Source organism: Gossypium arboreum, chromosome 3, assembly GCF_025698485.1.
Source record: "Gossypium arboreum isolate Shixiya-1 chromosome 3, ASM2569848v2, whole genome shotgun sequence".
NCBI lineage: Eukaryota > Viridiplantae > Streptophyta > Magnoliopsida > Malvales > Malvaceae > Gossypium > Gossypium arboreum.
Genome location: NC_069072.1, coordinates 24,277,893 through 24,293,752, shown reverse-complemented (window position 1 = coordinate 24,293,752; position 15,860 = coordinate 24,277,893). Strand labels below are relative to the sequence as shown.

General features: G+C 33.8%; 2 protein-coding genes across 4 annotated transcripts; one reads left to right on the top strand and one right to left on the bottom strand.

Annotated features, from left to right (window-relative positions):
• Positions 1-275: 275 nt before the first annotated feature.
• Positions 276-1,373, top strand: LOC108489576 (uncharacterized). The gene is made up of 2 exons (XM_017794222.2): positions 276-588; positions 832-1,373. The coding sequence occupies exons 1-2, from the start codon at positions 466-468 to the stop codon at positions 1,261-1,263; spliced, it is 555 nt and encodes a 184-aa protein (XP_017649711.1). The 5' UTR covers positions 276-465; the 3' UTR covers positions 1,264-1,373.
• A 177-nt stretch (positions 1,374-1,550) lies between these two features.
• LOC108489578 (nuclear transport factor 2A) lies at positions 1,551-3,641 on the bottom strand. Of its 3 annotated transcripts, none has more exons than XM_017794223.2 (2): positions 3,157-3,641; positions 1,551-1,971 (listed from the first exon to the last, which is right to left on the bottom strand). In XM_017794223.2, the coding sequence occupies exons 1-2, from the start codon at positions 3,448-3,450 to the stop codon at positions 1,897-1,899; spliced, it is 369 nt and encodes a 122-aa protein (XP_017649712.1). In that variant the 5' UTR covers positions 3,451-3,641; the 3' UTR covers positions 1,551-1,896. The 3 variants fall into 3 exon arrangements, with proteins under 3 accessions (XP_017649712.1, XP_017649714.1, XP_017649713.1); XM_017794225.2 differs by lacking the exon at positions 1,551-1,971 and adding an exon at positions 2,193-2,507; XM_017794224.2 differs by lacking the exon at positions 1,551-1,971 and adding an exon at positions 2,193-2,501.
• Between the last annotated feature and the right edge of the window lie 12,219 nt (positions 3,642-15,860).

The window sequence follows — 15,860 nt, the reverse complement described above, 5'->3', positions numbered from 1 at the left end:
TTGCTCGGTGAAAATGATACGTTGCTGCAATTTTTTATGAACTTAACTCCCTCATTTCTTCTATTTGTAATTGTTCATTTTCTTTTTCTCCTAGGGAAAGCAGTCATAAAAAAATAATAAGATTCGATTCAATTCATAAAATTATAATTTATTAAGTTTAAGTTTAAATAAAGTCGAATTAAAATTAAACCCACTTAATCAAATCAAACACTAGATTTGGAGAAAGAAAAAGGCATAGTTGGACTTGGAATGGGTTTTGGATGTGGGTTTCATGAACATTCGCAGATTGGGCAGTGGGCCAGACAAGATGACATCATAGCCTAGTGGCCTCAACTTTGTTATAGCTTTAGGGGGTTTAGACATCCATTGCACCTGTTCAACGTCTAAGCGGAAGAAAAACCTGTCACCGGCGGCTTTCATCCACCTCCAACAAAGAAACAAGTGAAATTTCCATGTTGAGAACCAATGGAATCAACTCAAGATATTGAGCTTATCAATCAGGAAATCCAGAAACTCTTAGAAGGTACCACAGTAAAAGATATCTCTGAAAACGATAATGACCACCTCCTCTCCAGATTGTTCTGTCAGGTATGTACACTACATCACAAAATCCAAATCTTAATCTAAAACCAAACTATTCATTCATTCAGAGCAACTTCATATGAACTAACCAGACCTCGTTTGCAAAATCCCCATTTAAGATGCCCTTACACTCGCCAACTCCATAGTTCTAATTCCCCCCCATCAAAAATGGGTTTTTCTTCATCTTGAAGAACTAATTTAAACATCATTGGGATTTATTTTTAATGTTGTAATGCTGTTGTTGAACAGTTAGAATCATTAAAAGAAAATAACACCCTGAAGCAATCTGAAGTTGAGGAGTTAAATTTTCCAAGGGCTAAAGATGATAAAGCAGAGGCAAAAAGTGAAAATGGCAGTGGACGTGGGGGAATGGGTGTTGAAGAATTGGTGAAAGAGCTTAAAGCAATAAAGAAGCAGAATACCATAACCCATGGCCTTCTTTTGGTGATGATTGTCGTCACTTTGTTCTGGCAAGTCTCTGAAGCATCACTCCTCCTCCAGGTTAAAAATGGTCTCACTCACCCTTTCAAATCTGTTGGAAGTTGGCTTGTTACACTGCTCAAAGGTCGAGCCAAACCTACACAACAACATTGTAATCACCTTGTTGATGCTTCAGCTTCACCTCCCTCTCTTCAACTTCCCGAGTTCCCACATCTGGGATCCAGCGGTGATGGACACTGAGTGGGAGCCATCCAAGGTTTTACCAATCATAGTTTTTGTTTATTTTGTTCAAAAGTGAGTAGCAAAGTATCGAAATAATAATTTTATTTAGGATTCCATCTATTATAATCAATCAATAATCCAAATTCTACTCTCCTTTGCTTTGGTTTTTAACTCAGTTTTAAAGATTGTTTTCATTGGGCTTTTCTAATCCAATAATACATCTGTGATTCCAAGATAATCATATGTGCTTGTGTATATCACAACATTAACCACCCAATGTTTCAAAACCAAGGTCCAGACCCGTGTTATGTGCACGAACAAGATTCAATCCTTTCAAACGAAAATAATACAAGGAAACAGAAAAAACATTCACAGTGGGCATACAATTGCATATACATATCTATGATTCATTTGATTTGAAAATAACTGAAATAAGTCTCAATCAAAACATCCAATTCACAGGATAGCGTCTTTGACCAACTGAACCAATCAGTCCCTGAAATATGGAGAGATATGGAAACCATAATGGAACACGAAACATAATCATCCCCCAAAAAAACAAAATTCCAAATTTCATTAGAGCCTAAAATAGGCAAAACGTGTTTTAAATCCTCAGGCATTGTATTCCCATCCCTTGATTAATCATCGTCTTCACGCGTAGTTCAACCTGAATATGTCATTCAACACATAAAAGCTTCCCTGTGGCGTTGGCATCAAATGAAACATCTGATAGCAGAATGCAACATAAGGATAACCTAGGTTAGTAAAGTTGTTAATGAAACTGAACCAAGGCATTGGTGGATGCAATATCTATTAGTTTTCTAAACAGAACATTAAAAACATAATGTCTTTGCATTCATAATTTTAGGCAACATAAAACGGTTAACTACTATGTTGCTCAAATTGGGGTGTTAATGTCGATGTCTGTATATTCAATTTCCTCTAAGTTATAAAATTTAGAGGATCTTGGAGGCTCATATCCCCATATCTATACCCAAAAATATGTTGAATACAGATGTGTACTTCAAAAAAAATGTAATCTGGGATAAACATTGGTTAACTATCAACATAGATGAAACACATATAAAAGTTTGCTCCACGTGAATGAAAGACATAAACCATAAGGAAATCATCAATGTCTCCAGGTGAGGAGGGGGCATGTGGTAGTGGATTTTCTTTTATATCCAGTAGAGTCGCAAGAAACAACATCAAGGGAGATGGCAGATAATTGTTCAGAGTGAGCACTGAGAGGACCTCTGTCACTTATGCGAAAAAGACAAGTATAAAAATGAAATGAGTACAAGCAAAGGGCGCAATAAACAAAATGAAACAAAAGCAAGCTCTTGAATGCAGTGTCTATAGTATAATTACCTACACAACTACGGCCCACACCACGCTTATAGCAAGAGGATAGGAATATCCAGGACCGACACGGTCCAAATAATTGATGACAAGGAACATGTAAATGTGCAGTTCCAGGTTGCAAAACAAAGTAAAAGTGGAGCAGGTTCTATGGAAAGATGGTGGATCCAAAAACAAATCCACATCTTCCAAAACGTATTATGGCACAATTTAATGAAATCGGGTTTATAGCCGAAATAACATTTTTTTTTACCTGAACCAATCCCATCAATATAGATGCAAAATGAATGAAAAATGTGCAATTCCTGGAACTGTAATCTTAAGCAAATCCGATGAGCATTAATGCTTAAACATCACAGATAAGACCATTATTAAGATCCCATAGAGAACATTTCCATTCCCGCTCCGGCTTCGGTCAGATCAAAACACCAACTTAAAAGATCCACCAATACGAAATGGAATCGTGAAATTAACACAAGGATATAACCGATGAATTCAAGAGTGACACATAAGATTAGCCGTAGATGGCTGAGCTAATAAGAAAAATACCTGGCTGAACTTGAGAGCATGCTGCTCGCCAACGAGTTGGAGGTTACCGCTGACGAAGACGAGCATGCCGCCGGAGCCGGAAGGCTGGCAATCGACGGTGGTGATGTTGTGCTTGCACTGCTGGAAAGGAAGGCTGGTGAGTTTAACGACGATGCTCTGAGAGCCCTGGATCTTTTGACCTTCGAAGGTCAACATGGAACCTTCCTGGTAGAGATTGGCTAAACCGGCCCGGTTGGCATCGAATGTGGAGTAGTAGTGCTCGACGAAGGCCTTGGCTACTGCGTCTGGATCCATCTCACTTTTTTTTTCTTTATATGAAATTGAGTTGTGGCTTCTAAATCACGCCACCAAAGCAGCAGCAGCAGCCAACAGAATGAAGAAGAAGAAGGAGAAAGAGAGGCGACTGGCGAGCCAATATTTGAGAGAGCGTTTTCCTTTTTTATCTCTTTTTTTTCTTATTTATAATAATAAATATTGAGGTGTATTTATAGGAGGATTGATCCAACGGTTCATTTTGAATCATAAAAAATTAATATCAAAATCGAACAGTGGATGCCTGCCGGCGTGTTTTTCTTAATTTCATTTCTTTCATTTATTTTATTTATCAGTCACTGTAGAAAGGGCCCTCACTTATACACCCTCTTTTCTTTGCGTCAATATAACGCAGCTAAGCCAAGCAAATTTATTGGTAAATCTTAAGAATAGTCCCTCTACTTATCAATTTGTTTGGATTTAATTCATTACTTTTGTTTGATTGAATCTTTACTTTTTGAATGACTCATTTTCAGTCCATTGAATAACTTTTCTTTCATTAATTCCGTTTAAAATTGAAGTATAATTACCTGTTAAACCTCTAACACTTGTAACTTTTGTGAATTTGGCATATGCTTCTTCTTTTTTTTTTTTCTGTCTTGAACCCTTTTATCTTTTGAGTTTTTATCAAATTGAAAAATTTTCACTACAATTTAACAAAACCATTAGAAATTATACCATATGTACAAGTACATTATAATTGTCGTGCTCCTATTTTGTTGTGTATGTCACTCAGCAAGTAATTTAAAATTAAAAAAATTAAATATATAAAAATTATAAACATTTTTGCTATACCCCTACTCTGCTTAGATATGTAACAACAAGAGAAGTGATTTAAAAGGCCCCTACAGATGAACTTCCAGTTGGTCACCTCATAATCAACCACTAACATATTTTATGCCACCCATAGGAAAGGCACCCCACCCGCCTTTGATCGCCTGTTCATTATACTTGTCCATGGGTCGGGTCGTTCGCCCAAAATATAAGAGGGTTTGGACAAAAATATAGGCTTAAAATTTGAGTTTATGCTTATGAATAAGACCCTTTTAAAAAATAGATCGGGTTTCAAGTAAAGTTTTTTCAGCTCGAGCCTAGCTTGATTTTATTAACCTAAATATTTTACCCCTGTTCCCAGCAAACCAAGTTCCTCATATTCCTCTTTCTCTTCCCAATCCTTAATTCCCTTTCCGATCTCTATTTCCCCTTCCCTAATCCTTAATGACTAAATTTTTTTTCTTCGTACTTTTTTGCCACTGATGCTTCTTGCTTTCATTTGTCACATCTACTTCTTCCTGCTTCCTAGTTTTCTTTTCTTTTCTTTTCTTTTCAAGTTGAGGGGAAAAAAAAAAAGGAACCTGATCGAAGGTTGAGAAGTTATCAGCAATAAACCCATACTTCTGCTTTGTAGATTGCTTTCTTTATAGTTGGGAAGGTTTATTATGACTAGTACTATCATTAATCGAAGCAGTGTTTCCCTCTCCGAAAGTAGAAACTTGTAACGGTGCGGCAGCCATGGATGGTCTGTTTAGAAAGAAAATTACCCATCTCATTTTCTTTTTCGTCGTCTTCTTTTCTTTGATAAAATTAGTTTATTTATATCGTATTATTCTAAACAAGCATAATAAAGAAAAATAGTAAATGTTTTGGGGGTTTGGTGAAGCAAGAATATATATACACACTGGCTTACCTCATTTCATCAAAGCAAACCCGAATATTTGGTGTAGAAATCCTTATGTTATGTGAGACGAAAAGAACCAAATTTGTTCTTTTCTTCAAGCAAACAATATGCTCATAAAAAAATAATAATAATTTTTTTTAAAAATTGGCCAAATCGGGCCAGGCTTGAGTTTCATATATATAAACTGGGCCGGGTTTTGACAAAAATTTAATCTTGTTTTTTGGGTCAGGCCAAGCCTAAGCCTACCAATCAAGCTTAAGATTTTGATTGGACTTAGTCAGAACCTGACCCAACTCGACCTATGGACACCTCTACTGGTCACTTTCCTATCAAGCCACCTACTATTAGCGACCCATTCTTATCCCCAAGAGGGGACCACCAAGGGACTATTGAAGCCTAACAAGCTCATACTACCTCCGTAAATGGAATGTTAGAGTATGCCCACACAAAATTAAACTTAACAACAACCAACATATAACAGGCCTGCCACTTGACTGGCCACATGAGCAGGCCATCGCTCGTGCTGTTGATGACGTGACATTACAAGCAAGGAGACCTTCTCCCTATATATACCCAACATACAATACAAAATTGATCTTCTTCCCACTTTTACTCCCTTTAGCAATATACCTTAGACTTGCCACTTGACTGACCACACGAGCAGGCCACCACTCGTGTTGTTGATGACGTGACATTACAAGCAAGGAGACTTTCTCCCTATATATACCCAACATACAATACAAAAGGGATCTTATTCCCACTTTTACTCCCTTAAGCAATATACTTTAGTCTCCCTTCTCCTTCCTCCTCCTCTTTCTCCTCTTCTTTAGATACTTTGACTCTCTGCCTATAACAGGTGAACCGGTCTCCCTGTCACCATTATATTCTCCTTTTTTGTCCCTTCTTGTTAAACATTGGTATCAACAAATTTCAAGAATTCTAAAAAAATTTAAAACTCTTCAAAATTAAAAATTAGAAAAAAATATAAAAAGCTCGTAAAAATGATCCCTCTATTTTACAAATTGCTCATTTTCAACCATTTTTATAACTTTTTTCTCTTAACTCCATTTAAAAATATGATGTAACTTTTTGTATTTTACTTACTATTGCATATGTAGGGGCCTTGAAGGGGAGTAAGCTAAACACCCCCGCCCTAAAAAAAAAAGCAAATTATGTCCCTTAAAATTTTTAAAATTTTAAGTTATTTTAATAGTAAAATATACTTTGAATCTTCAAAGATGATAAATTTTAATTTAATCCCTTTAAAATTCTAAACTAACAAGCATATTTAAAAAAAATGTATTTTAATTCTTTAAAATTTTATAATATCATTTTGAGCCTCGAATTCGTACTTGTGAGCCTAGTCACTTGATTAAAAAAAGTAAAATGTATTAAAAAATTAAAATCGCACTTAATGGTTAAGTTTTACTCAGTTTCTTTGTAGGATTAATAGTGATTGCTTTGGGTTGATTATAAAGGTTTAGGGTTTGTTTTCTTTTTCCTTTTTCAATCACTTGATTTCAACTGAAGTCATTTTTCATATTGATGTCTTCTTTAATTTTAGTAAAAGATTTTGGTTTCTTTTTCTTTTTCTAATACATTTTAGTTCTTGTTTATCAAATTATACGAAACATACATATGTCAATGCATATCGTTAGGTAAAAATCACATGAGGGCATGTCAAATACAAAGAGCCATCATCGTTTCAAAATGGAGTTAACAAAAAAGAGCAATTCAAACAATAGGCTCGCCAAATTTTATGTACTTATTATTATTACTTTCCATTTTTTAAATTTTGAAGAGTTTTGTTCATAAATTTTGGAAACTTTTATACATGCTCTTATTTTTAAATATTTTTTAAATTTTAAATTATTTATTAACATCACATATAAGATAAAACATAGTTCCACATCAACTACAAAATACATGTGGATCATCATGTTGGTTGCCATGTCAACATCTAGTGCAATTTCTAATAATTTTGTCAAATTAAATTTTCTAATTTGACAAAAATAAAAGACTGAGGGGCAACTAAAGTGGGAAAAGCAATTGGGCCAAAGTTGACTAAAACTATGAAGATTGAGAGGAAAATTTATGATTATGTTGAACTTTTAAATGGAGTTAACAAAATAAAAAGTTTATGTAAAGAATTGCAAATGAGCAATTTAAAAAACATAAAAGAACCGGTATTTTTTTTTGAAACAATGAATACTTGAACCCAAGTTATTCTTTAAAAAGGTGAATATCTAATAAATAGATCACAACTTGAGGTATAACAAAAATACAACAATTAAATACACATAAATCGATAGGTATAGGCAAAGGGAAACAAGAGATGAATATACCTAAGATATATGGGACATAGTTGAAAGGTCCTAAAAAGTTTGATAATTCTCCAAAAGCTGTTGATAAGGTCCATTTCAAAGCATCAATATCCCTATATACCACATTAATTCCAATTAAAGAGGGAATGGACTAGTCAGTCTGCATAGTGCTCAAAACCTACAATAGATAAACAAAGGTAAAGCACTTCTCTCGACAGATCCAAATAAAAGGGATGTCTTGAGCTCACCTCCCTCAATCCATCTTCATACAACTATAATCCATATTAATGGGCCACTTACCTTAGGCATGCAAGAAACCTAACCATTTTGCTTCTTTAAAAGATCAAATAGGTAATGACTATCCCCTTAACACATTTCCTTCCTCGTTCAAGAAACCAAAGATTGATCAAGTTGACCATGAAGCACAAAATGAGATCCTATCAACCTTTGGTCCTATTTAAGCCAGTCATTATCCTTAAATATATTAAATTGGTAACACTAATAGCCAGATTAACCAAGCCTTGTTATCTCCAAATGGGAAATGCAACTGCATGGAAAAATAAAGGGTCAAAAGCCTAGTCAAAATAAAATATGATGTAAAATTCAAGAAAAAAAAAGAGAGAAGAAAAGGTAGAATAATTTTTCCAAATTGAATCAAACTATCTTTTCTTCTTAATGCAGTTGCATTTGCAACCATTGAGTTTAACTATTCTTACATGCACTAAAAGACAAAAGTCAAGATTGATTACAAGGAGCCAAAAGCTCCTAACAACAAGCCTTAAATATTCTGATATGTGTGGCTACATGCTTAAGGCTCCATACAGCTCACCTTTTGATAACTTAAGCCCTCATTTTATTTTCAGCACCTCTTTGGATATGAATTGTCCCTCGAACTAAGAGTTGCACCAGAATCCTTTTCATAAAGAACTCTTATGGATGACCTCTTGGGATCCGGATTGCTTGGAATTCTCTATGTTGGGATTTAGTGCCCTTAGTGTAGTGATTACAACTATGCACTTGCAATGTTTCAAACAATTTGGTTTAATAAAACTCCATCACTATCATTAATATCTTTCTGTATATTGTCTTCAATAGCTTTACACATAAAGAAAACTGAAAAAAATATTAGCTCAATGATTATGTAAACGTTTAACTAATACTAAGTTACATTATGTGGTTAGATCGTAATGCAAGAAAACAATTTGTATTAGTAGGTAATATAAACAAGTCCTTGATCTAATAAAATTTGAGCAAGTTGATTCAAAGACTAATATGTCATCTATCAAGTCTAATTGAGAAGATACCTTGTCTTGGGTATTAGAGTAGATGACTCCCATATGATAGAGACATAGATGTGACTATCTGAACTAACAGTACATCAGATAGGGCCCAACTAGAATAAATCCTAGAACCGTTTATAGATTTATTCACTTATGATGTTCATAATGTGACTTACCTCAATCCTAAGTAAATGACAGACTATGTGTGCATGACTTGTATACGTTCATGTATTGATATCATAAGTTCAACCGATAATAAAGTCAAAATCTGGTACATTGAGTATACAACTTCTGCATGACATAGCTTCACTTACAATAGTGGAATTCATAGCCCAATAAAAAGTAAATGATATTCTCTCATTGGCATCACATGATAGATGAAAAATAATATGGCCATGAGACATTTTTCCTAAGACGAAAGATTTAATTACTATTTGTTAGTAGTTTGCTTTTTATGCAGGAATATGTAAGGTTATCATGAGATAAAATAGGATCATATTGGGAGTATGGATTTATCTCAAAGAGATTAAGGATATCTTATGAGAGTAACACACATATGACAAGGTTGTTGGATGAACACTTGATAGAGTAGCTTTCATAATGATATATAAAAAGGAGAGTTTAGTCATGGTACTTTAGTGAAATGACTCCATGAATAAATAATATTGTAATCAATAGATGAAGAGTCGTAACTTAATTACAAATTATTTGAGCCTTAATCATATATGTTCAATCGGTCCCTCCGTTAGCTCTATATAACTATGATGGTTTGCATTAATTGATGATATGAAAAATGTGAAATGATAAACTAGAGAAATAGATCACATATATCACTATCTGAAGTGAATGTGTAACACCCCAAACCCGGCCTAGATGTTATGGTTGAATCCGAAAATGTCACAAGGTAGGGTTTTGAAAACTGAAAACAAACTCATCTTGTCAAATCATTCAAGTTCAATAGTTCATATTCGTTTGTTTGCCAAAACATAATTTACAGCGGAAGTCTTAAAACCATTACGATTTAGAAATCTAGTTCGTGTTTTTAGAAAAAAAACCCTTTGTTTTCATAAAATTGTATTTTTCGTCATGCATCGCAATGAAAGAGTTAAAAACACATCCAAAACCAAAATAAAACCAACAGTCCAGAGAGAGTCCCGAAAATTACAAACTTTCAAATAAAACCAGAATTATAAATTAAACCATCATTTACTAAGTAAAATAGTTCTCGATCATGTGGTCACCACTAAGCCTTCGCCACACCGACTCGTCTAAGTCTGTGGATTACCTAAATAGAAACAGACAAATAGAGGTGAGTTTACATAAACTCAGTGTGTAACCCAACAAAAATAGACATGCAATACATACAGAATCATATGCACAGCCAGATACAAATATAGATTCTATTTCAGATTTAGTTTCAGATAAAAAATTCAGATTCAGATGCAAAATCACATACCAACTCCGACCATCCCATCACACCATGTAGCGTTAAAAAAACCCACCCTCCCTACACACCACGTAACAGAATACTTCTTCCTCATATACAAATCCCACCCCAATAACAGATATAGGGATTCTAATACAGATATAACAGATTAAACATGCTTAATACAAATAACAGATACACATACATCAGTATAGTTAGGAATACATTTAGTATCCTACTCAAATCAGTCTATCAGAATATCATAGCATACAAATCAGGGTTTAATTAGCCCTTACCGATCCTATAGTAGGCCCACAGTCGATCAAAGCGACCAGTGTGACCCTAGGGAAAATTTCAAAATTATGAGCCCACATGCCCGTGTGGTTTGCCCTTGTGGCCCATACGGCTTGGCCAAAAAACACACATGCCCGTGTGGAATGCCCGTGTGGGCCCAAACACCCAAGCTAGCCTAGCCCGAGTGGCCTATATAGCCACATTCCGACCACCACATGGTCGTGCCCTGCTCACAGCCACGCCTTCGTTGATCGCACGGCCGTTTCTCGCACACATCCAGCCACACGGCCAGGCACACATTCTTGTGGCGTCGATAGTGAGGTTTTTCGATTTTTTTCCAAAGCTCAATTTTTTGCGTGTCGAGCACACACCTGTTACCGAGACACTAGAACTTAAAATTGTCCAACAAGACACCGAATTAGTTGTTTAAACCGATACCCAACCGAACTTTATCAAATAGAACACCCCTTTTTATCTAACAAAACCCTTACCTTCGAGCAAGCAATGACGATTTCACACAACAAGAGCGCCGATTGGAACCCCCCAACCCTTAATCTTCTCTTAAGCACAAAACGAGCCCCATTAACCATCAATTCACAAATCAAAACAAAAACCACACTCACCACACTTACCAGAAACGCACAAGGATCACCAAAAAGTCGAAATAAGATGATTGCGCAAAAATGGAAGTGACAGAAGTGAAGCACAATTGAAGACAAAGAAAAATTTACAGAGAACCCGAAAAGAGAAGAGTAGAGCCTTCAGAATTCCTTTGGAAGAGAGAGAAAATGTTTTTTTTTTGAAAAAATAAAAGAAAATATCCCAAAATCCCCCATATCTCTCCCATTAACCCACTACACACAACTACCTTAGAAGTTTGACTCAACTGAAACTCTATCAACTAACCAAGCAAAAATAATACTAACGTTCGTGCAAGGATTTGAACACAAGACCTCCAACACACTACCACCGTTACCACTCAAGCAGCAGGCTCATTCTAATATGGATTTACAGGTAATTTAATATAAGCCCACTAAACAAAGATAAGACTTGATTCCAAAAATCAAAAAATTTAGCAAAGGTGAGACTTAAACCCAAGACCTCTCATACACACCCAGATGACTTCGGAATCAAATTAATCTCTTGATATTATTATACATTTTATGTAATTAAATAATTGGAGTTTGAAGTGAAAATTAAATTAATACTGTAACACTCCTAAAATTATTATACTATAAAAGCGGTAATAAATTGAGATTATGAATAACTGATTTTTCAATAAAGTAAAATAAAGAAATGAAGGTAATAAAAAGAGAAGTATGTTGTGAAATGTTAAATTTAAGGCAGAGATTAGATTATAAAGATGTCAAAAGTTTTGAGACACAAGAACAATTATTCAAGATTCAAAGGGGTTGAAGTGTAAATACGAGAAAAGTTGAAGGACCAAAAGTGAAATTAAACCAATTTTTTCTTATAGGAAACTAAAAAGCAGGGAAAAAATGAATAAGAGAAGGAAACATGAAGGACTAAATTACAATTCTTTCAAAAAGTGAGGCATGGCCTGAAAATAAAACTTAAAAAGGTTCAAGGGTAAAATGGTCATGTTCTAAAATAGATAATTGTTTGGTATAATGATGATGATGGATGGAAATTGTTGAAAAGAAATGATTGATTATTTAATTAATATTTTATTATAAGATATTTTAATATTTTAATTAATTAAAAATAATGATGTTATCAAATAAAAAATAGAAAGTAAAGAACAAAGAAAATGAGAGAGCAAAAGAGAAAGCATATTTTATTGATCAATGGGAATAATCTACAATGCTTCTTCAAAGAATATATTTATAGACATAAGAAGTATAAATGAAATAGAACTCTACTTCTAATGACTATTAGAATTTAAAATACATCAAAACTTATCTTGATCTTGATAGACATCCACTTATTAATAAAATATTCATAACACTCCCTCTTAGATGTCCATTGGTAGATGATGTGTCTCATTAAAATCTTACTAACATAAAAGCCCAATGGGAAAAAATTTCCTAGTGCAGGAAGAAGAGTACACATATCTATAATACGTATAACATGCTGCCTCATTAAAAACTTTACCAAAAAAACCCAATGAGACAAAATCTCGGTTAAGGAAAAAATAGTACAGCGTGTATTTACTCTCCCTCATGAAAACATTACATAATATATCATATTCTACTTATTCAATCTTGAATACTAGCTTTTCAAATGACTATTTGAATGTATTTGCTAAGCATTTATATCACCATTCTTTTGAAAATCATGAGTAAGGGAAAATTATATTTTGACCTCTTCAGGAGTTTCAAAAATAATCATAGCAAATTTTAATCATGATTCTTCTATAAAAATACAAATAGGTATTTTGGATCATTTTATAATCCTCCTTCAACTACTATTCACTAAGTCAAAGTTACCACATATGTTCAAATTATTTCAATGAACAATTTCTCATGAACTTCTATATGTTTCTAGCATTCTAAATTCTTTAAGGATTTTAATATAAACATTACTATATAGTGATTCATATAAAAGGTTGTAACAACAACCATTAGACACATGTTAAATCTTTCATGAACTGTCAGTTTAAAAATATATCTAAAGGTTATTGCATCCACCATAAAAGAATATTGTATCTTTTCATAACAATTTTAGGGCTTAGTGAAAAACTTCATATTTTTATTCTGTTTTTGCAGAAACGACTTCATTTATACCCTCATTGAAGGAGTATTTATAACTTTTTAGCTTGATGCGTACAACACATAAATTAATATAATCTCATGTTGAAATAAGAAGTTTAGTTCTCATAAGTAATAGTTTAGATATAAATCAGAGGTGTTCAATAATAATTTCTCTAAACCATTATGCGTATAAATAACAAGCTTTTACAAAGGTTTTTGAAACTCATATACAACAATCAATAAAAGGGCAAGATATAAATTCATTAACATTAGCAAGATGAATTGTCTTAATTGCATAATATGAAATTAATTATTTAAACAAGTGATCTTGCAAATGACAAGTTGCAAGTTGATAACACATATGTGATTATTTTGTAAATGCATCTACCAAAATTATATAATATCAAAATCATTTACATGGTGGATGTAACAGTCTGGTTTTGACACTAGTCAGAATAGTAGTTTTGGGACCACAAATCTGAGTCTGAAAAATATTTAATATTATTTTCTGTGTCTGTGATATGTGAATTTATGTCTGTGAAATTTCTGTGATTTAATTTGTCTGTTTCTATGCTTAATTATGAAAAAGGATTTAATTGTTTAAACTTCAAAAGTTATGTGCTAGATGTTAAAGCACCTATTTGGCTTGGCTTTTAAAATAAAGGTCCTTGCATGTCAAATGTACCATTTGTTTAAATAGTGGACAATTATGGACATTAGTAGGTGAAATTTCACATAAAATAATAAGGGTAAAGTTGGTATATGGCTTATAATGTGTAATAAAATAAAATAAACATAAAATGGCCATGCATTTTTACCCTGTTCAGTCAAAAGTTAGAGAAAGAAGAAGCCATTGAAGCATTTTGATGTTCGGCTAGTGCATGTCTTAATAGGTGGGCTTATTTTGCTCGGTTTTTGATAATTTCTACGTTTCAGTGATCGTTGCTTTGTGTTCTTCAAAACCCATGTCTAAATTTCTGTTTTTGTTGAAGATTATAAAATGTGCCATTGATGATTATATGAGCTTTGTAGTGTTCTTATATGGATTATGAAAGATATATGTGAGATTATCGTGTTTTGTTCTTGAATTTTTGATGAAATGAGCTATTTGGGCTAAATTGTAAAAAAGAGTTTTGAGGGACTAAATTTTGAATTAAATGTGTTATTTGGACTTGTATGGAAGCCATGAATATTTGGCTAAGCTAAAGTCTTGGTGAATTTTGCATATTTGTGATTTTGTGGAAAATGGACTAAATTGTTAAAGTGTGAAAATGTAAGGGCTAAAATTCAAAGTGCCTTAAATATGTGTTCATGGATTATTTTGAGTGAAATGAATGAATGAATGGTTGAATTTGAATTGTATTAGATCAAGAACAAAGAAAATCGAACTTAGATCGAGGGAAGTCCAAAATAGTTGAATAATCAACTCGTTTCATCCGAAATCCGTCCAAGGTAAGTCAAATTACAATTATGTGTTAAGTTGATTAATTTCCACATATATAAACGGTAATCTGTATTGGATGGCCTTGAGAGCCTGATAAATATCTTTTGAGTAAGGTCTGATAATATGTTAGTATCCGAAAAGCTCTATATGCTTTTAAAGGAACATTTACATCTATCTGAGATATCGTGTAAGACCTCGTCTGGGACACAGGTCTCGATTGAGATTTACGTATAAGACCATGTCAGGGACATTGGCATCGTTTCTGATTTCGTGTAAGACCCTGTCTGGGATAGAGGCATCGATATTGAATTACATGTAAGACCACATCCGGGACGTTGGCGTTGTACTTGTTTACGAGTATCTGTATCATTTCTGAACCGTCTAATGATAGAGTACGAAATATGAGAATGAGCATATGAAATGTATAACTTATATAGGTACGTATGAATCGTACTAAAATTTTGAATATGAAAGAATCTATCTCTATGAAATATGTATAGAATTTGGAAATGAAGCATGACACAAATGCAAACAAAGGAGCACGGTTAAGCTTATGAATTATCCTATGAAATGGCTATAAATCATTATGGTTGAATTGTATTTATATGCTTTAGTAGTTTGACCAATTGTATTTGGCTTACTAAGCTATTTATAGCTTACTCTGTGTGATTTCTGCCTATTTTACAGTTATCGTAGCTATTGAAGGCTCGGGGATAGTCGAGGATCATCACTACACTATCGAACTCATTTTGGTACTTTTTGAAAGTGTAAATATTTTAAGTATGGCATGTATAGGCTAGAAGATCTATGTATTAAGTTTTGATTTGTAAATATATGTTAGGCCATGAGAGTTGGTTAGCAAATGGTATGGATGTGTTAAGTTTTGATATGGTTTTGAATGGGTTATTGAATGATGATGATTTAGTTGTAATGAAGCATGTTTTGAGCATGGAATTGGCTAAAAATTGTTGTATGAATGTTGTTTAACATTGCTAGTAGGAAAGAATCATATAGGAGTGACAAGTTGGCTTAAACCAAGCCTGCATTGTGCCACACGGTTAAGACACACGGGCGTGTCATATGGCCGTGGGCTTAAGTCAGTAGCTAGCTAAGTACCACACGGTCGTGTCTACTGGCCATGTGAAAAAGTCAGTATAGAACCTCTTTTTTGCACGGTTAGATCATATGGGCGTGTCTGGTGCCCGTGTGTGTCACACGGCTTAGTCACACGG